At 49.3% G+C, this 27,559-nt stretch overlaps 2 protein-coding genes across 3 annotated transcripts in view; one reads left to right on the top strand and one right to left on the bottom strand.

The window, feature by feature from the left end:
- Positions 1–27,559, top strand: part of ANKRD11 (ankyrin repeat domain 11) — a 226,506-nt gene that overhangs the window by 139,944 nt on the left and 59,003 nt on the right. The gene's annotated exons all lie outside the window — the stretch shown is intronic.
- Positions 25,927–27,177, bottom strand: LOC112613979 (the record flags this gene model as incomplete). The annotated part of the gene is given in 8 exon segments (XM_025369961.1): positions 25,927–25,941; positions 25,943–25,969; positions 25,971–26,021; positions 26,024–26,104; positions 26,106–26,170; positions 26,173–26,233; positions 26,236–26,273; positions 27,150–27,177. Coding segments are annotated over 8 exon segments (366 nt in total), but the record flags the coding sequence as incomplete, so codon positions are not given.

Raw genomic sequence — 27,559 nt, 5'->3', positions numbered from 1 at the left:
ATGGCTGGATGTGGTACTTCTTCACATCCAGGTCATAAGTTTCCAGGTCATAAGTTCTGTGATTGTTTAACTTTTTAAGAACCTGACAGACTTTTTTCCAAAGGGACCATGCAGTTTTGTGTTCCCACCAGCAGTGAATGGGAATTCTGTTTGCTGTCCTTGCCGTTATGTGGTACAGTCCGTCTTTTCCGTTTTAGCCGTTTTAGTGGATTGTGGTTTTATTTTCCAGTGCCCCAATGGCAAATGATGTTGCTTGTCTTGTCATGTGGCTGTTTGGTGGGGGGAGGGACTATCCACGTATTTGCTTTGGTGAAGCATCTGTCTTCATCTTCATATCTGCCAGTTGCTGATTTCTAAAACTCGGGTTGTCTGCTAACTTTTGAGAGTTTTTTATAGATTCTAGACACAGGTCCTTTACCAGCTATTTGTTGTTTGAATTTTTTTTTTTTTTTAACCAGTATTTGGCATGTATTTTTATTTTCTTAATAGTGACTTTTGAGCAGCTGAAGTTTTTCGTTCGATGAAGTCCAACTTCATAGTTTTGTCTTGGGTACTTTGTGCTTGTATCTTTAAGAAATCTCTCTAACCCAGCATCGTAGAGCATGTGTTCTTCAAGAAGATACATCGTTTTCACTCATTTACTTCATTTTTGTGTATGGCATAAGGTAAGATTAGAGGTTTTTGTTTGTTTTTTGCATGAGGATCTTCAATTATTTCCAGCATCATTTGTTGAAAAGATTATTTTCCCATTCAGTTGCTTTACATTTGTTAAGAAATTAGTTGACTATATTTGTGTGGGTCTATTTTTGGTCTTTTCTGTTCCATCATTCTATTTATCGATTCTTTTGCTAATAATACCACAGTGTCTTGATTACTATAATTATTATTCTTTTTTTGTTTTTGTTTTTTTACTTTTTGAGATGGTGTTTTACTCTGTCCCCCAGGCTGGAGTGCATCTAGACTCACTGTAAACTCCGCTTCCCAGGTTCAAGTGATTCTTCTGCCTCAGCCCCCTGAGTAGCTGGGATTACAGGTGCCTGCCACCACGCCTGGCTAGTTTTGTATTTTTAGTAGAGACGGGGTTTCCCCATGTTGACCAGGCTAGTCTTGTACTCCTGATTTCAGGTGATACGCCCGGCTGGGTTTTTTGTTTTGTTTTGTTTTAAGACAATAAAACTGGTAGCCCCTTAGCCAAATGGATCAGGAGAAAAAGAAGCAACAAATTTTTAGTGTGGACATGAGAAAAGGGACATTGCTGTGATTCTGTAGCCATTCAAAGGACAATAAGGGAATTTTGTTAACTTTATGCCAATAAATTATACAACTTAGATGAAATAGAGAAATTCTTTAAAATACTCAAACTACTTCAGCTTACTAAAGAAGAAATAGATAGCTTAAATAGCCCTATGTCTATTAAAGAAATTGAAATTTTAGTTAACACCCTTCCCACAAAGAAACCTTCAGTCCCAGATGACTTACTTGGTCGTTTGTACCATACGCTAAAAGACTGACTAAAGTCAGTTACGTAGAAGCCCTTCCACAACAGAGGAGGGTGCACCTCCCAGTCTTTCTATGAGTCAGGGACACCTTGATGCCAAAATTAGAGAAACACCCACATTTTTACAGACGTAAATTAAGTTATGGGAGATGGAAAGAATAATGATAATACAGACGTAAATTAAGTTATAGGAGAAGAAAGAATGATGATACCTCAAGAACAAGTGGGATTTCTCTCAGAAGTTCATATTTCGTTTAGCATTTAAAAATCAATGTCGTGTACCATATTGACATAAGAAAAACGAAATGCCATAAGATCATCTGAGAAGATTTTTTTTTAAATGGTATTTGAGGCCAGATATGGTGGCCCATGCCTGTAACCCCAACATTTTAGGAGGCTGAGATGGGAGGACGGCTCGAGTCCGGGGGTTGCAGGGCAGCTTGGGCAACATGGTGAAACCCTGTCTCTACCAAAAAACACAAAAATGAGCTGGGCATGGTGGTGTGCTGGTGGTCCCAGCTACTCAGGAGGCTGAGGTGGGAGGATCCATCGAGCCCAGGAGGTAGAGGCTGCAGTGAGCCGAGATCACGCCATTTCACTGCAGCCTGGGTGACGGAGTGAGATGCTGTCTCAAAAAAAAAAAAAGGAAAGAAAAGAAAGAGAGAAAGAAAACTGGCAAAATTCCATACCCATTCATAAGGAAAGTGCTCTGCAAAGTAAGAACAGAAGGGAGTTTCCTCAGCCTGATGGAGGACATTCTGAGAAACACCTACAGCTGACTGACACCGTTGTCACTGATGAAAAACTGAAGTCGTTTTTCCTAATGTTGGAGATGTTTGCGGTCACCTCTTTGAGTTCTCTTTTTAAAAAAGTAACTTTTATTACTGAAGCAATATTCAACATTTTAGAAAATTAGGAAAAACTGATAAAGAAATGGAATGTAAAATAATCACATTTTCATGACCTGGAGAAGAGCACTTTTTTTATGTGTACATGTTCACACACACACGTACACACGTGTGCGACAGTCAGGCTTATGTGTCAGCTTGTCGAGGCTACACTGCCAGAGATTTAAAGAAGCCCTCGCCCAGGTGCTGCTGTGGCAGTGTTTTTCATTCACATTTCCATTTCAGCAAGCTTCTTGCTGTTTCCTCCGAAGCCCAGACCAAGGAGAGGCACCCCCACGGGCCTAGTGCCTCACTCCAGCCTGAGCCCAGCCCACGTGCTCAGTCACCCCTTGTAGCTGGCCTTTTGCCCAGCAGAGCCTTCCCTTCCTGCTACTGACCAACTGTGGGGATTGGGCCATGTGCTTTGCAGAAAGTTCGCGCCTTCCTATTTTGTCTTGTTGCCTTCCTGTTGTGTCATTTAGCTTGTTCTCTATTTTATTGTTCATTTAAAATAAAACTCACCTTTGACTTTAACCTCTGTTACATGTTTGCTTTTTGTTTCATTTATGTTCCTACATTTCTCATGGTTTTCTTCTATTCTTTTAGTTGTATTCTAACTTTTAGAATCTCTTTATTGGGATGCCTTCTAGCCATAAATATAAATACAATTCCCTCTAACATCCACTTTACCTGGATCTCCCAATTTGCTATATAGCATCTCTGTCATTTCCAATTTTGAGTATTTTAAATTCCTACTCTGGTACTCCTCCTCCCTGGTACTTAGAAATGCATTTCTTAACTCCCGGATTCAAGGTCTTATTTTCTTTTTTTTCTTTTTTTTTTTTTTTGAGACGGAGTCTCGTTCTGTCGCCCAGGCTGGAGTGCAGTGGCCGGATCTCAGCTCACTGCAAGCTCCGCCTCCCGGGTTCCCGCCATTCTCCTGCCTCAGCCTCCCGAGTAGCTGGGACTACAGGCGCCCACAACCGCGCCCGGCTAATTTTTTGTATTTTTAGTAGAGACGAGGTTTCACCGTGGTCTTGATCTCCTGACCTTGTGATCCGCCCGCCTCGGCCTCCCAAAGTGCTGGGATTACAGGCGTGAGCCACCGCGCCCGGCAAGGTCTTATTTTCTAGTCACCGTCCTCCCATCTGAATTGCATTGTCGCAGTTTTTAGGCTTACAGTGTAGTTGTATATGTGATTAAGCTTGGATGACTGTTGTTCTCTGGGAGCTTGAAAAATGGGAATTGCATGATTATTGGATTGTTTTATATGTAATTATTGGATTATTTTATATGTGCTTGTTAGCTCAAGCTTGGTCTTGCTTTCAGATCTTCTGTCTTGTAGTTTGGGTTGGGGTTACTTCCTTGTCTGTTCTCTACTGAAAGGTACTTTAATGTCTGCTCCATGGTCGAGGCTCATTTTCTGTGTTCTGAGACGGGGTCTCCCTCTGTCGCCCAGGCTGGAGGCCGTGGTGTGATCTTGGCTCACTACAACCTCGCCTTCTGGGTTCAAGGGACTTTCCCTGCCTCAGTCTCCCGAGTAGCTAGGATTACAAGCACCCACCACCACGCCTGGCTGATTTTTTTTTTTTTTTTTTTGTATTGTTAGTAGAGATGGGGTCACACCATGTTGGCCAGGCTGGTCTCGAGCTCCTGACCTCAAGTGATCCGCGTGCCTTGGCCTCCCAAAGTGCTGGGATTATAGGAGTGAGCCTGTGTCTGGCCTGTTCTATTGATTCTTGTTCTTTACTCGGAGACTTTTATTTGTATAAATGTTGGACCATCTTAGCTCTCTTGTGAAAGGAACATTTTGCCATATTATAGTGGCTCACCTTATCTCCTGGCATGCATTCTGGCCTCAAGTCTGTACCCAGCATTGATAGAGGAAGCCCAGCCTGGTGTGCGCAGTTATGTACCTGGCGTGCGCAGTATGTACCTGGTGTGCGCAGTATGTACCTGGTGTGCACAGTATGTACCTGGTGTGCGCGATTATGTACCTGGTGTGCGCAGCATGTACCTGGTGTGCGCAGTATGTACCTGGTGTGCGCAGCATGTACCTGGCGTGCACAGTATGTACCTAGCGTGCGCGGTTATGTACCTGGCGTGCGCAGTATGTACCTAGTGTGCGCAGTATGTACCTGGCGTGCGCAGTATGTACCTGGCGTGCGCAGTATGTACCTGGCGTGCGCAGTATGTACCTGGTGTGCGCGGTTATGTACCTGGTGTGCGCAGTATGTACCTGGTGTGAGCAGCATGTACCTGGTGTGCACAGTATGTACCTGGTGTGCACAGTATGTACCTGGTGTGAGCAGCATGTACCTGGCATGAGCAGCATGTACCTGGCGTGCACAGTGTGGTGTGCACAGTATGTACCTGGTGTGCGCAGTGTGGTGTGCACAGTATGTACCTGGTGTGCGCAGTATGTACCTGGTGTGCGCAGTTATGTACCTGGTGTGCGCGGTTATGTACCTAGTGTGCGCAGTATGTACCTGGTGTGCGCAGTATGTACCTGGCGTGCGCAGTTATGTACCTGGTGTGCGCGGTTATGTACCTGGTGTGCGCGGTTATGTACCTGGTGTGCGCAGTATGTACCTGGTGTGCGCGGTTATGTACCTGGTGTGCGCAGTTATGTACCTGGTGTGCGCGGTTATGTACCTGGCGTGCGCGGTTATGTACCTGGCGTGCACAGTTATGTACCTAGTGTGAGCAGTATGTACCTGGTGTGCGCGGTTATGTACCTGGCGTGCGCAGTAGGTACCTGGTGTGTCTTTTCTGAAATGTTTGTTCATGGATTAGACGTCACTCAGCTCGTGCTGAGCCAGCTGGATTACTTTTTCCATTCCATTCTGACAAACTTGGTCTTTTAACTGGATTTCTTAGTCCATTTACTTTTTTCCCTTAGCCTGTTTATGCTGCTGTAACAGAATGCCTGAGACTGGTTCATTTATAAAGAACAGAAATTTATTTCTCACAGTTCTGGAAGCTGGAAGTCGGAGAGCCTGGGGCCACTGGTCTCTGCCTCCGTGCTTGGTGCTGTCCTTCTGTGGCTTCAGGGACAGAGGAGTGGACAGGACTGCCTCCCAGTCCCAGCCCTTCATAGCAGCCAGCGTTCGTCCGCCCACGAGGGCAGAGCCTTCCCGAACGGGGCACCCGGTGCCAGGGCGGGTAGGTGGGGTGGGTGGAGAGACGGCACTGAGTTTTGTGGTCTCGAGTGCTTTCCATTTGTCCTGGCTTCTCTCTCTCTCTCCTTTTGCTGAGGGGTGGGGTGGAGGGAGCTGATATATATGTTTTTTTCTGCTCCATTTTTTTTTTTTCCATCTTTACAGTTTGGAGATTGTACAGTGTCTTTTGTGGTTATGTTGGGAGTTTGCCTTTTCCATTTCCTGGTGGATGCTCCCAGATTTTAGTACCCTTTTAGGCCGTGAAGCAGTTTTTAAGCATGAAGTGGTTGAGAAATCATCTGGGCTGGGCTTCCCTGGAGCACATCTTGGCCTTGCCTTTCCTCCTGCCTCATGTGCTTCTGTTGTGTGGTGTGTTTGTGCTTTTTCCTGTGGTTTTCAGTTCCGGCAACCATTCTTTTTCACTGGTGTTTTCTACAAGGAGCCTGGTAATAAAACTAAGGAAAATTTAGTTTGAGATTCTCTTGAAGATGAAGAGAAAACTTTGAAGGTGGTTGAGAGTCTCACACCTCGTGTGCCGTTGGTGGGAGCTGCTGCTCTAGCCGCCTCTGGCCTCACGTCTGGCCCTCCACTGTGCTCCCGGGCCCTTGTGCTTGGGAGCTCTTTGTTCTTCCCAGTCTGAAGGTGTGGGCAGCTCCCAGCATGCGTGAGGGCGCCCTCATTTCTGTCCCTCTTTATTCCTGGGCCCCTCGGCCTGGAGTGTCCTCCCGGACGCTTGCATTGTGGGCTTATCCCCCAGACGCTGAGGCAGCGTTCAGACAAGGAGGAGCCTTTATTTGTGGGTCATCTTGGCAGATGGGATTATTGTATCCTCAAGAGGGTAAAATCTGTGTCACTCAGTTCAGACAGACGGATATTTTCCAGGAGTGTGCGGACAGCAGTGGCCTGGGTTGGCCCTAACGAGGTCTGGAGTTGGTGGTCCTGCCTGGAGGCCTGGCCAGGCATTCACAGCAAGGGGGTGTCTTTGGATGGTTGCAGCTCCCGCCTCTTTGTTTGCAATGTGGAAATAATACCATCTGTTAGCTTAGACTCGTTAGAGGCTCCAAATAAAATAACATATGAAAGTAAAGCACCGTGCAGATGTAATTTGAAATGGATCGTTAAGCCCTAGTCATGACTTACAGGCTGGGAAGCTGTCCTGAGCCAGGGTTGCCCGCATGTGCTCCTCCCAGAGCACAGACTCCAGGGATTGTGCCCAGCCTGTAGCTGAGGAGACTGAGGCCCAGGAAGTCCTGCACCGAAAGCCTCCTTTGGGAGCCGGAGGTGCGGCGCCGGACTTGAGGTGTGGCGCTTGTGTCTGTCGTGTACACCTGGGGTCAGATGGTCAGAGCTGGCCGTGAGTGTGGGGGGGTGGATGTCCTACACCCAAAGCAGCCCGTGATCCGTAGTTTCCAAGGTGCCTTCGTTTTCCCTACTCTGTTGGTCTATGGGAGTGAGGGGTGGAACCTCAGAGCCTGCGAAGCGTAAACTGTCAGACATGGGCGACGGGGGACAGGTGGAGGGAGGCGCGGCCTGACGCAGGCTGCACTGGCGACTGCTCAGTTGGAGGCCCTTCCTTGAAAACATGAGCTGTGACTCATCTGTAATAAACCTGTTAGTCGTGATCTGTGAAGGTAATTGGTGGTTTGTGGATGTGACTGACCAAGTTCCGGCCCATTGCTGCCTTGTGTTTTCCGACTGGGGTGAGGTTCTGAACGAGGTTAATTCTCCGGCAAATCCAAGAGGAGGCGCTGTGTTTTGCGCGCACCCTCACCACCCCTCCAGCCCACCTCAGGCTCTGTCTGATTTGCTCACTCGCTCACACGTACATTATGTGTTAGGAATACCTGTGTACCCTGGCTTTTAAGAGATTACACAAAAAACACAAATCTGAGCTGATTTTTACTTTGGAATAATTTGCCACAAATTCAGTTTAAGCAATTAAAGTGTTGGAGCTTATAACTAAATGTTAATTTTTCTCTTTTTGGAAACAGGTATTGCTTTTTAAAAAATGCGCTCAGACCCAGCACGGTGGCTTACACCTGTAATCCCAGCACTTTGGGAGGCCAAGGTGGGCGGATCACTCTTGAGGTCAGGAGTTCAAGACCAGCCTGGCCAACATGGTGAAACCCCATCTCTACTAAAAATACAAAAAAAAAAATGAGCCAGGCGTGGTGGCACACACCTGTAATCGCAGCTACTCAGGAGACTGAGACTGCAGTGAGCTGAGATCGCAGCACTGCACTCTAGCCTGGGTGACAAGAGCAAGACTGTCTCAAATAAAAATTTAAAAAGCGCTTATATTTGCAAACAGACATGAGTGCCTAGTTTTTATTGGTTTGTACATCCCGAATTCGGAATTAGGAAGCGTGTAAATGACGCCTGTTTTGAGCTCTGGGATCTGAGCCGCCTTTTCATTCACCTCCGTCCCTTACCCACTCTTTTACCAGTTGGGCATAAATTATCACAGAAAGGCATTCTGAGGGAACAAAAGTTTGGTTATTCTGTAATAACGTTTTTCATGTTTTAACATGCAATTGTGTGTTTCCTTAGAGTATTTAGTATTTAATTTTAATGAGGACTATAATGAGAAGTAATTCTGTAGGGCCCATAAATAGATTTTTACACCATGAAATTTCAAGTTTGTTTTTTCTGTTAAGAATGTCAGCTCATACTTGGGGATTTATTCACCCAGTTTTCCATATAATGCTTCAGAAAGATGATAGAGGGGAATTAAGGAAAAGGCATATCCTGCGCAGGCACGTGGCATGCTGGGAGAGCCATGCAGGCTGCAGGGAGTTCACGCTGGCCTCTCCCTGCCTGTTCCTCTTCACCCTTTGCGTTGTTCCTGTTGGGCCAGCTCTGTGCAAACCTGGTCCAGAGTATTGCTGGTTTATCCTGGACTAAATGCTGTCTTCCCAAGGCCTCAACATCTCTGGGGAATTCCACGTTTTCTGACTCTCAGGTGAAATGGACTGCGTTCTTCAAAGATAGAAACTGATTCTGAGGTCTGAACTTGGGTCATCGCTTCCTTCACCAGCAACTCTCGATGTTCCACCTGGAACCCTTGCCCAGGCAGTTGACCTCATCTTTTTCTCTCTCCTGTTGGAGACCTACCTGTCATTACCTGTATTGTGCTTTGAGGCCCAGATGCGAAGATCTGGAAGGGCCCTGAGAGAAGGGACCAAGTGCTTATGGTGGTGTGAGGCAGAGGGTGGGAAGCAGAGCTGTGGGCGGTGGAGATGCAGCGCTCCCGCAGTGGGCCGTGGCTGCTGTGGGCTGGTCCGTCTTTGCCAGACTCTGCCATCTCTTGGCCACTTTTTGTTTGTGCACATTTTTGTGCAGAGAGTTATTAACCCAGGGACCTTACTTGGCTTTTGTAGGTATGTGATTATGCAGATGAATAGGTGTGTGAGGGAACTAAAGCCACGTTTGCATACGTGGCCTTGCTCCCAGTGTTAACAGTGGGATGTAAGGGCTGGATGCGGTGGGAGAGGAGGCAGTGGGTGGCCCTTACTTTAATCTGGAATTTTTTTTATGCCATTATCCTCTATTTACAGCTTTCAGAAATCAGCTGGTGTCACTGCACATATGTTTAGAGCTGTTGCTAAGGTGACGAGCCCAGCAGCCCACACAGGCCTTCTGGAAGGCAGGGAAGCTGCCTGGTGGGGTCTGTTCACGTTGGGGCCTCGTCCCTCCAACCTGTGGGGATCTGCAGATTGCGGTGTTCCAACTTAAATTGTCTGCTTCCTTTTGGTTTGATTGCCTGATTGACTAATAATTTAAAACGAAAAACCCTGTGGTGTATTTAATACAGAGAGAAATGGACCCACAGCATTGTTTCCAAACCGGTTCTCCTTACCATGATGGCAGCAGAACTCCAGTCTTCTCCACCGGTCTCACTTCTCATTCACCTCAGAAACAGAGCTGTGGGCTTCAGGCTTTTCGCAGTGGACTTTAGGACATTTCTTTTCTAATATTGCATATAAATAGTCCACTTGACTTGGGTTATGACTTACTAATTTTTTTCTGGGCATATGTTAAAGGATTCTGAAGTCATTTATATTTTTAAAATGTTCTTTCTGGGTGTATTGGTGGGTCTTTGGTCTGCTTTGGAAGGTAGAGTCCAGGATTCTGTTGACTGATGTTCACTCCCACATCACTGCCCACGTTTGGATGTTGAAAAGGTGCCTTCCTAAGTGTTTTTTTGGGTCTGGACTCTCTGAGAGTTGGACAAAAGCTGTGGCTCCTCTCCCCAGGACTGTCCACATACCTGTGCATTTTCTGTGTGGTTTCTGGGGTTTCAGAGCTCTCTGGGTCCTTGCACCTCTTCCGAGCTCTTTTTTTGCCAATGAACAGCCTCCTGTTAGCACTTGAGTTTATAGTTTTTATTCAAATGAAATTTGTTAATTATGTTGTCTCTTTTTGTAGAATGTAATCTTGTTAGAAAAAAAGATGACATGCAAAGTACTTTCCCCTTTTCCTACCAAGATCGCTTGATAAAAAATTTACAACAGAGCCGGGCGCTGTGGCTCACGCCTGTAATCCTGTCACCTCCCAAAGTGAGGCGGAGGCGGGTGGATTGCCTGAGGTCAGGAATTCAGGACCAGCCTGGACAACATTGTGAAACCCCATCTCTACTGAAAATACAAAAACTAGCCGGGCGAGGTGCCGCACGCCTGTAATCTCAGCAACTCGGGAGGCTGAGTCAGGAGAATGGCGTGAACCTGGGAGGCGGAGCTTGCAGTGAGCTGAGATGGCGCCACCGCACTCCAGCCTGGGTGACAGAGCCAGACTCCCTCTCAAAAACAACAACAAAAAAAATTACAACAGAAGACATCTGCCCTAATCAGAAGTGAAAGACGACATGTTTGTGAATGACTATACAATGTGACACTTCATCAGACATTTTACAAAGCATTTTACAGTTTCTTGCTAGAAATTCCATTTCTAGTTATAAACCTTAGATATGTAAAGAAACAGACAAATACTCATTTTAGTGTTGTTTGTATTCGCAAAAAGTTGGAAAAAACAAATGTCAGCAGGAGGATGGATTTTTCAGACAAGGAGGAGCACACTGCAGTTATCATAAGAAGAGTAGAACTGCCTGTATCCACACAGATAAACCCCAGAGCACAACTTGGAGGGAAAAGGTGCGGCAGGAACTGTCCAGTGCGTTCCCTGCAAAAGCAGCAGCCGGCCTCGGTGTAGGCTTATGTGTAATGTGAGCGTCAAAGCACCGAGAGGAATGAAGAGCCCCAAAATCAGATCGAAGCTGAGGAGGAACCAGAGCAGGGTGGGGCTTATATAAGGGGCTTCAACCATTATGTAATTTTTAAATGTTAAAGTTCTAAAGCAGATATGGCAGAATGAGCAGATGGTGGATGTGTGTGTTCTCCTTCGTGCTTTTCTGTGTGCCTGAAAAATTTTAAAGGAAACATTAGCTATTGCTAATTTGTTATAAAATGATATGGTTAGAAAATATTTTCTATGTAGAAATCATAAAATACAATAACCCATTCTAAATAAATTCAGGGTTCATTTAAATTTCCGAAATGGTTTGAAAAAGAGCCACTTTGACTCTTCACAGACGCTGCGTGCGCTCAGGGCAGGATGGGCTCCTCGGACCATGGGGCTTTCAGATCTGACCGGTGTGGCGCTGCAGACCGGGTCTCCCAGTTCTCGGTTTTGTTTTTTGTTTTTTTTGTTTTTTTGCTAGTGTAGGCCTTCAAGCAAACCTGGGCCCCTCTTACTCCTCTCTTACTCCTTCGGTTGTACTCGGGGAATTCACAAATCTCTAGGTCCTTTTATTGCCTAATGCGTGATTTTGACCTAAATAGCAAAAATTCACCTTCATTGTGATAATGGCCTGAAAAGTGGACCTTTTGACAGGCATCACAGGAAGAAGTTTCTAGACGGGACATGGTCCTGGTCTTGGTGTTCTTGAGAACCTGCAGTTACAGGGATCCTGGGGGTGCAGCGCTCACCCATCAGCGGTTACCCAGGAGGTCTGTGCGCCTGGTTCAGAGACTCAGGTCAGGAGCGATGGACACATTGTTCCTTCCGGGGTTCTCAGTCCACTGAGGCCCTGGGTGGTGACTTTGAGGAAAAGGAGGTCCCCATGTGCTTTCATTATGGGTTTATATCTGGGTGATTTAGTTGTTACTAATTAGGCTTATTTTACTCCAAGTATTCACTTGGCAGACCTTTCAGTTAAGAAAGGGAAATTATTGTTTTGCCTGGCTGATTTTCTAAATGCTGAAAAGAGCAGAGATGATTTTTTCTTTTAAACCTGTTTCTGCAAAAGCTCGCTCTTTTTAGATCGGAAGAGCGTTGAGACGGAGTTTCACTCTTTGCTGCCCAGGCTAGAGTGCAGTGGCACAATCTCGGTTCACTGCAACCTCCGCCTCCCAGGTTCAAGCGATTCTCCTGTCTCAGCCTCCCAAGTAGCTGGGATTACAGGCGCCCGCCGCCACGCCCAGCTAATTTTTGTATTTTTAGTAGAGACAGAGTTTTTCACCATGTTGGCTAGGCTGGTCTTGAACTCCTGACCTCAGGTGATCTCCCGCCTCGGCCTCCCAGTGTGCTGGGATTACAGGCGTGAGCCACCGTGCCCAGCCTTTTTTTTTTCTTTTTTAAAAACAGAATATGTGTTAAGTATAGGATTTCCACTCAGGCCCTTTTCAAACCCATGTTTTAATTTTGCAGGTAGTCAGTATTTGTCAACACCCCTGTAAATAGGTGGCTGTCCTGGCTTGGTAGGGGAGGGACTAACAGAGACCCACATCCTGGAGGACAGAGTGTGGCTCACAGCAGCACATGGACACTCAGCAGACGGGCTGCAGAGGTCCCACCCCTGGCACAGTGAGGGTGGGTCTGGGGGCGGCACACTCACCAAAGCTGGGTGCTTGGGGCAGTGTCCTGGGAGCCTGACGGGCAGTGTCCTTGGATGGCCACAGTGGGGGCTCCTGGGGCTCCTGAGTGGCAGAGCAACACAGTGGTCCTGGGGTACAGGGAGCCACCGTGATACTGGCACCCACTGACGTGGGAGGCGGGTCACAGTGTTGCTTGTCACCCATGGGATAGTGAGCTTGGAAGCTGGACCCTCATGCTCAGCAGGTGCTTGCAGCCCAGGAGCTGTGGTCCCAATAGAGGGGGATTCCACACATAGTAGAGTGAAGGCCACACCATTAGAGAACAGAGGGAGAGGAACAGGCATTGCTGACACTAGCCCCGCTCATGTGACTTGGGCAAGCTTGCTTTCCACCAAGGAAAGATGTGCACATGGTCTGCATGGTTAGAATTGCCTAGACCAGGCCGGGCGCGGTGGCTCACGCCTGTAATCCCAGCACTTTGGGAGGCGAGGCAGACGGATCATGAGGTCAGGAGATGGAGACCATCCTGGCTAACACGATGAAGCCCCGTCTCTACTAAAAAGGTAAAAAATTAGCCGGGTGTGTTGGTGGGCACCTGTAGTCCCAGCTACTCAGGAGGCTGAGGCAGGAGAATGGCGTGAACCTGGGAGGCAGAGTTTGCAGTGAGCCGAGATCGCACCACTGCACTCCAGCCTGGGGCGACAGGGCAAGACTCCGTCTCAAAAAATAAAATAAAGTAAAATAAAATTGCTTAGACCATGTTTGTATATTGTGCAGTAGGGTTAACAGTGATGAAAACTGTGAGTGTCTGATGACAAATCCAGTAAGACCCAGTGCTCAGCTGTAATTGGTCACGTGGCACTGAGGACTCTGAGCCTCCTGAAGTCCTCTCCTTTCTGACGTTTCCTTGGGAGCATTTGGGCATGGGGCTTCATCCATTAATCTGTGTGTTTAGCATTTAATTTGCACTTGGTTTTTATTTTTTTGTTTTTATGTTTGTTTGTTTTTGAGACAGGGTCTCACTCTGTTGCCCAGGCTGGAGTAGAATGGTGCGATCTCAACTTTCTGCAGCCTCTGCCTGCCAGATTCAAGCAATCCTCCCAGCTCAGCCTCCCAAATAGCTGGGACTACAGGTGTGCACCACCACACCTGGCTAATTTTTGTTGTTGTTGTTGTTGTTTGTTTGTTTGTAGAGACAGGGTTTCACCATCTTGCCCAGGCTAGCCTCCAACTCCTGAGCTCAAGCTGTGTGAGCCTCAACTGTCTGAGCTCAACTGTCTGAGCCTCCCAGAGTGCTGGGATCACAGCCCTGGGCCACCGTGCCCGTCCTCCCAGAGTGCTGGGATTACAGGCGTGGGCCACCGCGGCAGGCCTGTAGTTGTTTTCTAATGGAAAGACATTCCTTTATATTGAAAATGTTACACTTGTATTGAAATCCTTTTATCATCTTTCATGTAGTCAGAACATTAGAAGCAGATAGGTAGAGAGTGGGGACTCCTTGTAGGCCATGCTTTTAGGACGGGCCGGATCTCCTAGTGCCTGTGCTCCCTGTTGTAACCCAGCCGGGAGGAGTGGCACCCACATGTGGCTTTCCTTCCTAACCAAGTGTCGCTGTAACCTCGTGTCTCATTAAAGTGCTGGGTTCCCACCAGTGCAGAAGAAACGGTGGTTGTGATCTTAACTTGAGAGGAAATTGTGGGAAATCTGGGCAATGTCCTGCTACAGGACTCCTCCTGGACCCCCTCTGGCCCCTCCTTCAGAGTTTACCTGGCCCCTGGCACCACAGAAGCACACAGCAAACACTCCTTCCTTCTGGGTCTTGGAATCCAGTGTGCTGTCTTTGGGCGCACACCCCCCTAGGTCTGATGATGATCTTGGAGGTGTGGGCAGTCGTGTTTGTATGTGCGTTTTGTGGCTGCTCCCCAGTACCTGCTCCCAGCCAGGCACTCGGTCTGGCTCTGTTGATGTGGCTCTTGCATCAACCCCTCAAGTCTTGAGTAGCCCACAAAGACAGTGGCTCTGAGCTCCAGAGGTATCCCGGACAAGTGGCCGGAGGCCTGGGTTCTGTGGATTACATGGCAGAAAACTGTGTGGCTGAAAACTGGATCAGCAAATTAACAGTTAAAGCTTTTTCAAACCAACTGGCAGGAATAGTATCTAAGGTTTCCTGTGATGTTGGCCATCACTTCTTAATTTAGAAACTCTAATAAAAGACCTATCTCAGAGAGTCACAGGGCATATTGAAGCATGTTGCATGGTCGTGTTTGCGGCAGATGCCTCAGCACAGGCAGGGCTGGCCAGCCAGCTGCCGGCCTACGGGGATCCTGCCCTGCGTTTCTCCTAGCCCTTTAGAAGCACCGGCTGTAGGGGAAACTCACAGGTACTCTCTGGGTCAAACCATAAAACAAGCTTGTGAGAAGCCACACTGGGGCCTCTCTTGGTCACACACTGGGGCCTCTCACGGTCAATGATGCCTTGGTCCTTGTTGGTCCTTGCTGTTTGCAGGCCCTGGGCGCCCGTGGGCTATGTCCTGGGGGCTCAGCTGAGGTGCAGAGACAGACTTGTCGTTCTACATCAGCTTGTGTGTGTGACGGGGCTTTGCAAACCAAAGGTTCCCTGCCAACACGACACCACTCACTGTTCTGCTACAGGGTCCTGAGGCGGCACGCACAGGCTTTTATCGGAGTGGTGCAGCGTTCGTAGCGAGAGCACCTGTCCTCACCCACTGCGTACTGCGTGCTGGGGGGAGCCCACTCACCTGGAGCCCAGGACGGCAGAGACCGCTGAATGCAGAGGCCTCGAGCTGCTCCCATGCTTCCGGGACTGTGGGACGCACGGATGCCCTGGTGTGGATTTGTTCCTGTGCTGGAAGGAACCGGAGCCCTCTGTGCGGCATCCCCTGCTTCGGGGGGGATGCACCACTGGCCTCTTCCGGGTGGTGTAAGGCTGTCACCCAGGTCCGGCCCCGCATCTCTGAGCCAGGACGACGGGGAAGGCACGCACTGAGCTCACTTCCTGTGCTTTGCACAGTGCCCCCACAGGCCGGACACGGGGCACCAGGGTGTGTCCTGGTTAGTTATCTGGGGAAGTGGTCAGCAATCAATTTTAGTCATTTTTTATTGTTCTTTGAGGTACAACGTCCGTGCAGGAAATGGCACACATCTTAGGTGCACATATGATAGAGCTCATGTCACGTGTGCCTGTGGGATCTCCCAGTGAAAGGACAGGACTCCTGGACCTCCCTCACCCCACTTCTTGAGTGTCTGCCTGGCCCCTAGCACCACGGGGCCCTCATGCATGCAGAAGCCCACGGCAGACACACTCGTGTCTGCTCTTTGAATCCAGTGTGCTGTCTGGACACCTGGGCCCCGTGTGTCGGGGGCCGCCTGGACTCATTTGCTCTTCTGCTCTGGACATTTGGGCTTTGTGCAGTTCGAGGGCGTTTTGCACAAGTGAGTATGGGATGACGTAGTTGGCGGCCTGTGCTGCTCGTCCCTGGGGCGTGTCTGGCATGTTGCTCCTGGGCTGTGGCCCCTCATGGAGCGTGGCTGAGCCTGTGCTGGGCTCTGCTTTTTCTGGGTCAGGGTCTGGCCTACCTGCCTGGCTGCTTCTCACGGCCCCACGGCATATGCCGCATGCCGGCTGCCCACATGGGTGGGGTGTTTTCTCGTCACTTTGCCAGCCTGGGGTTGGAAGTGGTGGGACATTCCCCCTTTGTGAGAGGAAGCAAAGCAGTGGAGGAAGAGAGGACTCCTCAGAGAATGGCAGGCTCGGAGGGGCAAGAAGAGGTGGACCTGGGCCGGGCGCGGTGGCTCACGCCTGTCATCCCAGCACTTTAGAAGGCTGAGGCGGGCGGATCACGAGGTCAGGAGATCGAGACCATCCTGGCTAACACGGTGAAACCCCGTCTCTACTAAAAATACAAAAAAAATTAGCCGGGCGCGGTGACGGCGCCTGTAGTCCCAGCTACTTGAGAGGCTGAGGCAGGAGAATGGCGTGAACCCAGGGGCAGAGCTTGCAGTGAGCCGAGATGGCGCCGCTCACTCCAGCCTGGGCGACAGAACCAGACTCCGTCTCAAAAAAAAAAAAAAAAGGCGGCCCCACTCAGAACCTGAGAGGAGGTTGTTTCCATTCGGTCTTGGGTTCCCTCACGTGTCACCAGCTCCAGAAACTTGGCCGTGTTGGCAGCGTGCTGAGTACACTCCCCGTCAGCAGGGACCGTGCAGGCTGTTGATGAGGCTGGGCCGGGGCGGGCGTCAGACATTGTCCAGCGCCCGCAGCTTGGAAACAGTGTTTTTTCTTTTCTCTTTTCTCTTTTCTTTTTCTTCTTTTCTTTTCTTTCTTTTTTTGTTTTGTTTTTGTTTTTGTTTTTTAAAGACAATGTCTCACTCTGTTGCCCAGGCTGCAAGCCTGGCTTTTTTTTTTTTTTTAGAGACAGGGTTTCATCCAGGCTGGTCTTGAATTCCTGGGCTCAAGTGATCCACCCACCTCAGCCTCCCAAAGGGCTCGTTTTACAGGCGTGAGCCACTGCACCTGGCCTTATTTCTGTATTTTATAGATCGAGAAACTTGGATATATCTGACCACCAGTTGAGGGCTCTTAACGAGTTAGGCCAGCACTTGAATTGTCCTGACTGCTGCTAGTGGCGAGAAAAGTGGTTTAGCTCTCTGTTCACAACACACGCTCACATACGGGAACGTGCTCACAGAATAATGCTGGCTCTTTCCACGATGGTGTGTGCAGTGCCCCTAATATCTTCTCTTCTGTGTTGTTTCCCTTCCACAAAATGGCTTTATTCATAATTGCCAAAACTTGGAAGCAGCCAAGATGTCCTGTAGCGGGTGAATGGTTCAGTCAACCAAGGTCCATCCAGACAACGGAATATTACAAGGCCATAGAAACAAATGCGTTGCCAGGCCTGAGAAGACAGGCCTGAGTGAAAGCAGCCTGTCTCTAAGGACTACACGCTGTAGGGGTCCGACTCTGACATCCAGGAAAGGGCAGAACTGTGCAGACAGCACAAAGATCAGCGATGCCAGGGGCTGGGGAGAGGGAGGGACGGAGGGATGTGGAGCAGCAGCACGAGGGACCTGGGGCAGTGAAACTGCTCTGTATGATACCACAACGGTGGGTCCACGTCAGGATACGTTCATCCAACCATAGACTGCACAGCACCAGGTGGACCCTGAGGTCGTGTGGCCTGTGGGTGATGACGCTGTGTCCGGGGGGTCGCGGCTGTAAAAAACGGCCGCTCTCGTGGGGATGCTGAGCCCCGGGGTGCAGGGGAACCCTCTGTACTTTCTGCTCAATTTTGCTGTGAACCTAAAGCTGCTTTAAAAAATAAAATATTTTTTATTTTCAATGGCTGTATAACATGCTAAAATGATTCTGGAATTGACCTTAGGCATGACCCAAAAGTTGGGATGCAGTGCTGCATCTTTGTGCTAGAGTTCCCAGAGCATTGTTGAGCTTGGGCACTGAATCCAGTGACCTCAGACCAGGGGCAGGTGCTTCTGCTTGCCCCACAGGGGACCCTTGTTCCCTGGGGGTTCCCTGTCGCTCTGGGGGACCACATGTCAAATCCCCTGGGTGCGCGGGATGGGAAAGTGGCTGAGAAGCCTGGGGCAGCCCCTCTGTTCTGTTGCAGCTCTTGTTTCTTGAGTTTGTGATTACGGTCTCAACTGTGGACCCTTGCATTAAAAAACAAAGCAGCCCTGAGGAGTAATAAAAAAAATATGAGCATAAAGGAAAGAAGTGGATGTTTCTAAGTGAATTGCTTTCTTTCTCAGTTGTACCAGGATAACCTCCTTAGAGGTGTGGAGGGTGAAACTAGGGAGATCAGGGCAGCGAGGCACTTTGCTCAAAGAGGGCAGTGCAGACCAGGCTCCAGGGAGAGCCCTGCCTGGTCTCTCAGCGCCTCTCTTCTTGTGTTTGTCCTCTGCTTTTTTCTGAAGCCATTACAGTGATGATAACCTGGATTTAGATAGTGCTTTACTGTTTACCAAGTACTTTTTCATTTAATCCCCACAAAATCCTTTAAGAGAATGTGTTCTTCTCCTCATTTGGTAGAGGAAGTTGGTGAGAATCAGTCAGCGAATGAGGCCCAGTTTTCTTGCATTTGTCTTGGCCTGCGGGTGTCATTTCTCCCCCAAGCTGCTCGTTCCTCCCCAGCTGCAGGTGCAGGTGGTGCCAGTGTGGAAGGATGTGTGGAGCTGGAAGGCATCTCTGCCCTCCGGGACGTGGGGGGCTCGGTGTTTCCTTCTGAATAGGTGCAGCCCGCCGGAGATGTTTGGGCCATCCCAGGACTTCACGGAACTGAAGAGCACTCACCAGGTGTTTCTCATGAGTTGGGTTTTGAGTTTTTTGTCTGTTGCAGTGTTTATAGTCTGCTTGTAAAATGGTCCTTTATTATGAGGATTCTTTAAGACATAAGGAAGTCATTTCTTTGACACATACTGCAGCTTCTGGCATTTTGTTTTTTAAGATTATTATCTTTTTTTATATGTATCTAGAGATGGGATCTTGCCGTGTTACCCAGTCTGGTCTCAAACTCCTGGGCTCAAATGATCCCTTCCACCTCAGCCTCCCAGAGTTCTGGGATTACAGGCATGAGTCACCGCACCCTACTGAGTTTTTAAATTTTTATGGGATGTTTTGTATGCCCGTCTTAAGAGAGAGTGTGGGGAACACAGTGGTGATGACGGTTCCCAGCATGTGGGTCCCACATGCAGGAGCCATCCCAGCCCGTTACCAGAACCAAACCCGAGACCACACCATCACATCCGTCGAAAACATTCAAAACCATCGCCATATCTTACACTAAGGCTAGGCGTGGTGGCTTACGCCTATAGCCCCAATATTTTGGGAGGCTGAGGCAGGAGGATCCCTTGAACCCAGAGTTTGATTGTTTTATTACGCTCCAGCCTGGGAGACGGAGGCGACCCTGTATCTAAATATATACCTATAAAATCTCTGTCTCGCTGAATCGGTGGGTGCCTTGAACTTCCTCAGCGGTACCACACACCCAGCGGTACCAAAAGGCTGTGTCCTAAATGTGCCATTTGCAGCAGTTCTTTGTTTGAACTGGTTTCCAAACAGGGTCTACACACTAAGATTCTTTGATGTCTTTTAAGTCTTTAATCTGTAAATTCTCCCTTTGTCCTTTTTTCTGGGATTTTTCGCTGTTTGTCAGAGATCGGGGTCTTTGTCCATAGAGTTGTTCTGTCCATGAGGTATGTGATGTGAATTGTGCATCTAATTTTACATTTTCTATTAGCCTCATTATAGAGTAAAAAGAAACAAATGAAGTCAATATTAAGAATGTATTTCATCAGGCTGGGCACAGTGGCTCACGCCTGTAATCCTAGCACTTTGGGAAGCCAAGGCAGGCAGATCACCTGAGGTCAGGAGTTCGAGACCAGCCTGGCCAACATGGCAAAACCCCATCTCTACTAAAAATACAAAAATTAGCCGGACGTGGTGACACACGCCTATAATCCCAGCTACTCTGGAGGCTAAGACAGGAGAATCGCTTGAACCCGGGAGGCAGACATTGCAGTGAGTGGCACCATTGCACTCCAGCCTGGGCGACAGAGTGAGACTCCGTCTCAAAAAAAAAAGGAAGGTTTTTTTGCTTATAATATTTTTCAAAATTTTAATTTTTGTCCTTAGGGCATATGGCACTAACTAGAACTGTACAGTCAAATTACCAGGTTTTAATCAGAAGCCACTGGTGAAACAGTTTAAAGAACGTCCACAGAATCTTTGGTCTTCCTCCCTTCAGAAGTGGAGCGCCATTCTCTGCTCTCGAGTGTGGGCTGGACATTGTAACTCACCCAGGAGGAACAGGATGAGGTGGAAGTGAAGCCGTGGAACTTCTGATACGAGACGTGCCGCGGCTTCCTCCGTGCCACCCCATCAGTCACTGCACTGCGGAAGCCCGCTGCCGTGTCACGAGGACCCTCACGCAGCCCCACGGACATGTCCACGCATCTGCAGCCGTGTCTGTGCACCAAGGCCTTTGGACCTTCTGCCAGAGCCAGCAGCAGCCCTCCCGGTGTGTGGTGTGCACGCGGCGGCCTGGGAAGCAGCCCCTCCGTCTCCACTAGCACCTGACTCCCATCCGGAGCCGGGTCCCCCAGCCTTCCGCCCACCCAGAAGCTGTGGTGTCAGGAATGCGTCTGCTGTGGTGTTGGCTACTGTCATTGTTGACACATGCTTTCTGTGTCCTGCCCCTGACCGGACACACGGCTCAGTGTATTGCTTCCTCTTCCTTTTTGAAGTTTTAGAGATTGCTTTTTGTATTTTTATATTGAATGCTTTAAATCCTTAAAATGTTTAATGTCAGTGAAATATATTTAAATCATTTTAAACATTATTAAAATGTTTATATTTAATGTGAATACTTAAGCTTTTATGTTTTTACATTTTATTTTATTTTATTATTTTATTTTTGAGACAAGGTCTCACTCTTGTCTGTCACCCAGACTGGAGTGCAGTGGTGTGATCTCGGCTTACTGCAGCCTCTGCCTCCCAGTGCCTCAGCCTCCCGAGTAGCTGGGATTACAGGCACGCAGCACCAAGCCCGGCTAATTTTTTGTATTTTTAGTAGAGATGGGATTTCACCATGTTGGCCAGGCTGGTTTCGAACTCCTGACCTCAAGTGATCTGCCTGCCTCAGCCTCCCAGACTGCTGGGATTCACTGCACCCAGCCTCATTTTATATTTAGGGTTTAAAATGATGTAAAATGCATGATTCCAAAGCCAAATAAACAAAACAAGGTTCATGAAGGAAATGAAAGGGAGATTTTACCTCCTGCCTCATGCTGTTTTCTACTTTACTCCTTCTGTCTTTCTATGGGACTTAAATTTCTTTTCTGTTACTAGTTAATTTTTTAACAGCTTTATTGAATTACAATTGTAAACCTCACCCATTTTAAATGTACAGTTCAACGGGTTTTGAGAAATGTATACTGGTGGGGAAACACCACCACACAAAAGTATAGAGTATTTCCATCACCCATGGGAGTTTCCTTATACCCCTTGTTTGTGTTTTTTCCCGCCTTTTTTCCTTTTTTCTGTGAAATCGTTATAGACTCACAGGAAGTTGCGAAAATAGCAGCATCCCTTGTGCCCTTCCCCACCTTCCCCCAGTGGCTGGGAACATGACCCTGGAAGACAGGGTGACTGCCCTGCACACCTGATCCTCCTGTCTTGTCCTGGATGCCGGGTCCTAGAGCCTCCTTGACAGCCACGGCAGACATGAGCCCTCCTCATGGGGTCCTCACCTGTTGTCCCCTGGTTCCTGGAGGAAGCCGTGGGAGTGGAGTCCACAGGGAGTGACCTGCGCGATGGGCTTTGTGTACCCATTCAGCAGGGGCCTGTGCTCCTGGGTGTATCCATAGCCCTCGCTTCTGCTGCTGAGGGGATGCCGTGATGTGAACGAAACCCAGTTTGGAGGACACCGTTGAAGGGTTTTCCCTGTTGGCTGTTGTCAATAAAAGTTCTATGAACATTGTCCGCAGGTCTTCGTGTGCACATGAGGTTCCGTTTTCTCAGGTAAATGTCCTGGGGTGCAGTTGTTGAGGGGTAGCAAGCGCACACTTAGGTTCGGAAGGTGGCCTTGCTGTTCTCCAGAGCAGCAGCGCCACTTCCCCTTCCCACAGCAAGCGAGAGGGTTCCAGCGTTTCTGCATCCTCTCCGGCATCCTCGAGTAGTTTGTATTTTAGCCGTTCGGACAGGTGTGCAGTGATATCTCACTGCGGTTCTAAGGTGCATTTCCCTAACAGCTTAGGATGTCGAGCGTCTTCGTGGCTTGTCCTCCTCTGAATGTCTGTGTCTTTTCTCTTATTTTCTAATTCGTGTTTGTTGTTTGATATTTATTTCTTCTACATACAAGCCTAGTATCTGACTTGTGATTTGCAGATATTTTCCCCTGTCTGCAGTTGGTCTTTTCACTTTTTAAACTCGATCTTTCGAAGAGCAAAAGGTTTTAATTTTGTCGAGGTGGTTTATCAGTTCTTTTCTTTTATGGATTGTGCTTTTGGTGCCATGTCTAACAACTCTTGGCCCTAGGTCCTAAAGATTTTCTCCTGTTTTTTCCTAAAATCTGTATAGGTTTTTCTAGTTTTGTTCCATTTGAACCTAAGCATTTTATTTTTATTTGGAGCACCCGTAAATGGTGCTGTGTCTTTATTTCTTGTTTTCATTTGATTATTGCTAGCATGCAGAAATAGAATGGTACTGTCTTTATTTCTTGTTTTCATATGATCGTTGCTAGCATGCAGAAATAGGATGGTACCATGTCTTTATTTCTTGTTTTCATGATTATTGCAGAAATAGGATGGGTGTTTGTGTGTTGATCTTGATTCTGTGTCCTTGCTGAACTCTATTAAATGAAGTTTCTTGGAATTTTTGATAGATTCCTTGTGATTTTCGACATGGACACTTACGCCGTCTTCAGAGAGAGACAGTTTTATTCCATTTCCTCCTTTCCACCCTGTATGTTATTCCGTCTGCAGCCCTCAGCACGTCACTCTTGATCATGTCCGCCTCGAGCTCTTGGTAGATGGCCTTTATCGTGTTGGATGTTTCTTTTTTTTTTTTTTTTTTTGAGACGGAGTCTCGCTCTGCCGCCCAGGCTGGAGTGCAGTGGCCGGATCTCAGCTCACTGCAAGCTCCGCCTCCCGGGTTTACGCCATTCTCCTGCCTCAGCCTCCCGAGTAGCTGGGACTACAGGCGCCCGCCACCTCGCCCAGCTAGTTTTTTGTATTTTTTAGTAGAGACGGGATTTCACCGGGTTAGCCAGGATGGTCTCGATCTCCTGACCTCGTGATCCGCCCGTCTCGGCCTCCCAAAGTGCTGGGATGACAGGCTTGAGCCACCGCGCCCGGCCCGTTTGCTAGGAATTTTTATCATGAGTTTTGAATTTTATCAAGTGATTTTCTGCACCAGTTGTGGTTGCTGGCATGGTGGGTGACATTGATTGCTGGTCGAGCTAGCCTTACGTATTTTACTGTTAACAGAAGCGTAGGTATTCCTCTGCATTTCCAAGTAGACTTCTTGCTGCACCCGCTTTTCTCTGCGTCTCCACCTGGCCATGTGTCTGCGGAACCTCGTTCGTCCTGTGAACCCCACGGGCAGATGTGCCCGGATGCCACCAGCAGCCCCTGGCGAGTGGCATTGTGTTTAGCCCCTTTCTTAGGAGATGCTGCAGGGCACTGCTCTGGGCCAAGCACCTTTTCATGCCCTGGTTGTGTTTTTTTGGTTTGGGGTTTGGGTTTTTTCCACACAGGGTCTCGCTCTGTCACCCAGGTTGGAGTGCAGTGGTGCGATCTCAGCTCACTGCAGCCTCGATCTCCTGGGCACAAGGGGTCTTCCCGCCTCAGGCTCCCAAGGAGCTGGGATTACAGGTGTGTGCCACCTCGACTGGCTAATTTTTTAATATTTTTGTAAAGATGAGGTTTCCCTACATTGCCCGAGTCTCAAACTCGTGGGCCCAAATGACCCCCCTGCCTTGGCCTCCTAAGTAGCTGGGACCGCAGGAATGAGCCACCGTGCCTGGCCCTTTTGGTGTAATTTGGGAGCTGGTTGCTGGGTGGGGTGCACCTCGTGCTGCAGGGTCGGCGGGGGGGTGGTTGCGTCCCCTTCTGCTGGCCGTCCTCCTCTGCGTTCCCAGCAGTGGGGCGTGACACCCCTGACCTTTCTAACCTTCCTCTTCCCTGCATGTTTCTCTCTGCTGGTCACTTCCGTGTGTTTATTTCCACACTCGCAAGCCTGGGAGGATATCTGCTGAGTCACCCTCCATCTGCCGTCCCTGCCTTATGGCCATGATTCTTTTTAGCTGTGCAGTTGTACCTTTAACACACACGCCTACATTTCTTTGTTTTCATCACGTTTAGTTTGTATCTTGGTGCCTTCTGTGTAAAAGGAGCATTTTCCTTGCTCCTCTTCCCCTCCGTCTTCACAGAGCTGTGTGTGTCTCCTTGGTAGGCTCCAGGCTCCCTGTTGCACTCTGCAGTGGGTGCCCTGCAGCATGTGTCAGGCATGACTAGGCCTGCCCGACGTGGCAGGAAGCCTCAAGCTGCCCCCTCATCATGCTTGTGCCCCTGAGGGTCCCAGTAGGGCCTAGCAGGGCAACGGGGCCCTCCTTCCTCTAGGAGGCCAGGACCCCTGAGAACAGGTCCTGCAGCAAAAGGTCAGTGACACCTCTGAGGCCTTGCAAGGACATAGTGTGGCCTTTATGTCTGTCACCTTCTGAAACACTGCTTCAGCTGAAATGCAGCACAACACCCAAACGTCCGCACAGTAAAAATGTACAACTCAGCAGACGACAAAGCAAATGCCTCTGCAGCCTTCACTTAGAACCCCTGTTTCACCCTCACTTCCAATTCCATCCACCAAGCAGCCATTTTCCATGCTTCGATGATGTCTTGTCTACTAAGTATGAATCCCTAAGTACTGTAGTTGCTATGTTCAGAAATTTATGTAAATGTATCATGTATTTTGTCCCCAACATTATTTGTGTGTGTGTGTGTGTGTGTGTGTGAGAGAGAGAGAGAGAGAGAGAGAGAGGAGAGGGATAGGGGAGAGGGGAGAGGGATAGGGGAGAGGGGAGAGGGATAGGGGAGAGGGGAGACGGTCTGGCTCTGATGCCCAGGCTAGAGTACAGTGGCATGATCTTGGCTCACAGCAGCCTCGACCTCCTGGGCTCAAGTGATCCTCCTGCCTCAGCCTTCCTGGTAGCTGAGACTGCCAGCATGCACCACAGCACCCAGCTAATTTTTAAATTTTTCGTAGAGACAGGGTTCTTCAACATTATTTGTGAGATTGACTTACATTGTGATGTTTTCGCTTCCTCTGCTGTGTAGTGTTCCATCCTCGCATCGTAGTGACACGCTGCAAACCCCACTGCTGTGAAGCATTTTGCACGTGTCTCTCGTGTGTGTGCGCCTGCCTTTCTTTTGGACGTGTGTGTCCAGAATGGCATTGCTGGGCTATAGGGCACACTTGTGTTCATTGTGAGTAGAGATTTCCAGATGCGTGAGTTGGCCCTGATGAGAATGGACCAGTTTGCTTTGCTCCACCTCTTCACCAGTACTTGAGTGTATGAGTCAGGGTTCTCTAGAGGGACAGCACTAATAGGATAGATGTATACATGGAGGGAAGTTTATTGGGAGTATTGACTCACCGATCACGAGGTGAAGTCCCACAATAGGCCATCTGCAAGCTGAGGAGCCTGGAAGCTAGTCTGAGTCCCAAAACCTCAAAAGTAGGGAAGCAACAGCCACAGCCTTCAGTCTGTGGCTGAAGGCCTGAGAGCCCCTGAGAAACCACTGGTGTAGGCCCCAGAGCCCAAAAGCTGAAGCACCTGGAGTCTGATGTTTGAGGGCAGGAAGTATCCAGCATGAGAGAAAGACGGAGGCCGGAAGACTCAGCCAATCCGGTCCTTCCATGTTCCTCTGCCTGCTTTACTCTAGCCGTGCTGGCAGCTGATGAGATGGTGCCCACCCAGATGGAGGGGAGGGTCTGCCTCTCCCCATCCACTGACTCAAATGTGAATCTCCTTTGGCAGCTCCCTCAAGACGCTCCCAGGAACAGTACTTCACATCCTTTAGTCCAGTCAAGTTGACACTCAGTAGTAACCCTTACACTTACGTTGGTTTTAGTTTGCGTTTTCTTGATGACTTAACAAAGCTGAGAACTTTGCGCCCACTTGCCGCCCTCCTGGCTTTTTCTCTCTTCTGTGAGGCACCACGTCGCCCCACCTCCTGTGTCCACGCTCCTGTCGGGTGGTCCGTGTTTCTGGAGCAAGGGGCCTCTGTTATGTTCCACAGCCTAGTGACCAAGCATGTGTGTGAGGGGCCAAAGCAGAGGCCAGAGATGCTGAACGCCCTCTCGGTGCTTCTGCCCACCCTGTGATAACAGAAAATGTAAGTGGAAAACGGGGCTGCAGTAGAGAGCCTGTGTGCCTTGGAGCACAGAGGGTGGGGAGCACTTTGGGAGGCCGAGGTGGGCAGATCATGAGGTCAAGAGACGGAGACCATCCTGGCCAACATGGTGAAACCCATCTCTACCAAAAATATAAAAATTAGCCGGGCACACTGGGGATTTGGTTTGAACCTGTGAGTTTTGGGGTTTGGGGGGGAGCTGACACAAACATTCAGAACATAGCAAAGAGATTCTACCCCTTGGTTTGTGGTACCCACCTGGCCTTGGCCAGTGTGGCTTATGGGGTGAGAGGGAGGACACCCATGTTAGGAGCCCTTTCCCCAAAGTGATAGCTGGAACCCCACAGTTGATGTGGCCCTGTGGAGGAGAAGCAGGAGGAGGAGGAGAGAGCGTTGGTGTGGCCCTGAGGAGGAAGGAGAGAGTTGGACTCTCGGGGAGGGCTCTTCAGAACGTGCAGGGGTGTGTGGAGGCTGGACAGAGACAGAGACGCTGATGTAGACTGTCAGGCGGTGCCTGGGAGGGCCTCTGTCCCTTGGCTCAGCCCCTGCCCACAGTTCTGCCCCTGCCCTGGGCTCTGCCCCCCCCCCCCACCGTCCTCGGCTCAGCCCCCCTGCCCTCGGCTCAGCCCCCCTGCCCTCGGCTCTGCCCCTGCCCTCGGCTCTGCCCCCCTGCCCTCGGCTGTGACCCCTGCCCTCGGCTCTGCCCCCCTGCCCTCGGCTGCTCTCCCCTTGCCCACTGAGATGGTGAGAGGTGAGAGGCCAGTGGTGCTTCTCTTCCACACCCGGGGTGGCCACAGTGCTGTGGGTCATGGGGTACGTCACTCAAGGGCTTTGCACACAGTAGGCCTGCAAGGTGTGCAGCTCTTTTTCCTTTTCTCATTTTGTTCTTTTCTCTGCTCAGTCGGTTGGTGTCTTCTCTCCCTCTGAGGTGTGCACAGGGCACCGCTCCTGATGCAGCCCCTGGAGAACGCGCTCCTCCCTTTCCATAGAGTGCATGACAGCCCGCAGGGCTCAGCTGGAAAAGGCAGGGGTTGCTGTAAAGCATCCTTCAGACACCAGCCTGGGAATCATGGCGAAAGCCAGCTGCACAGAAAATACAAAAATTAGCCAGGCATGGTGCTACGGGCCTGTACTCCCAGCTACTTGGGAGACTCAAGTGGGAGGATAGCTTGTGCCCAGGAGGAGGAGGCTG

Source organism: Theropithecus gelada, chromosome 20 (genome assembly GCF_003255815.1).
Source record: "Theropithecus gelada isolate Dixy chromosome 20, Tgel_1.0, whole genome shotgun sequence".
NCBI classification, from domain to species: domain Eukaryota; kingdom Metazoa; phylum Chordata; class Mammalia; order Primates; family Cercopithecidae; genus Theropithecus; species Theropithecus gelada.
This window is presented reverse-complemented; position numbering and strand designations above follow the sequence as displayed.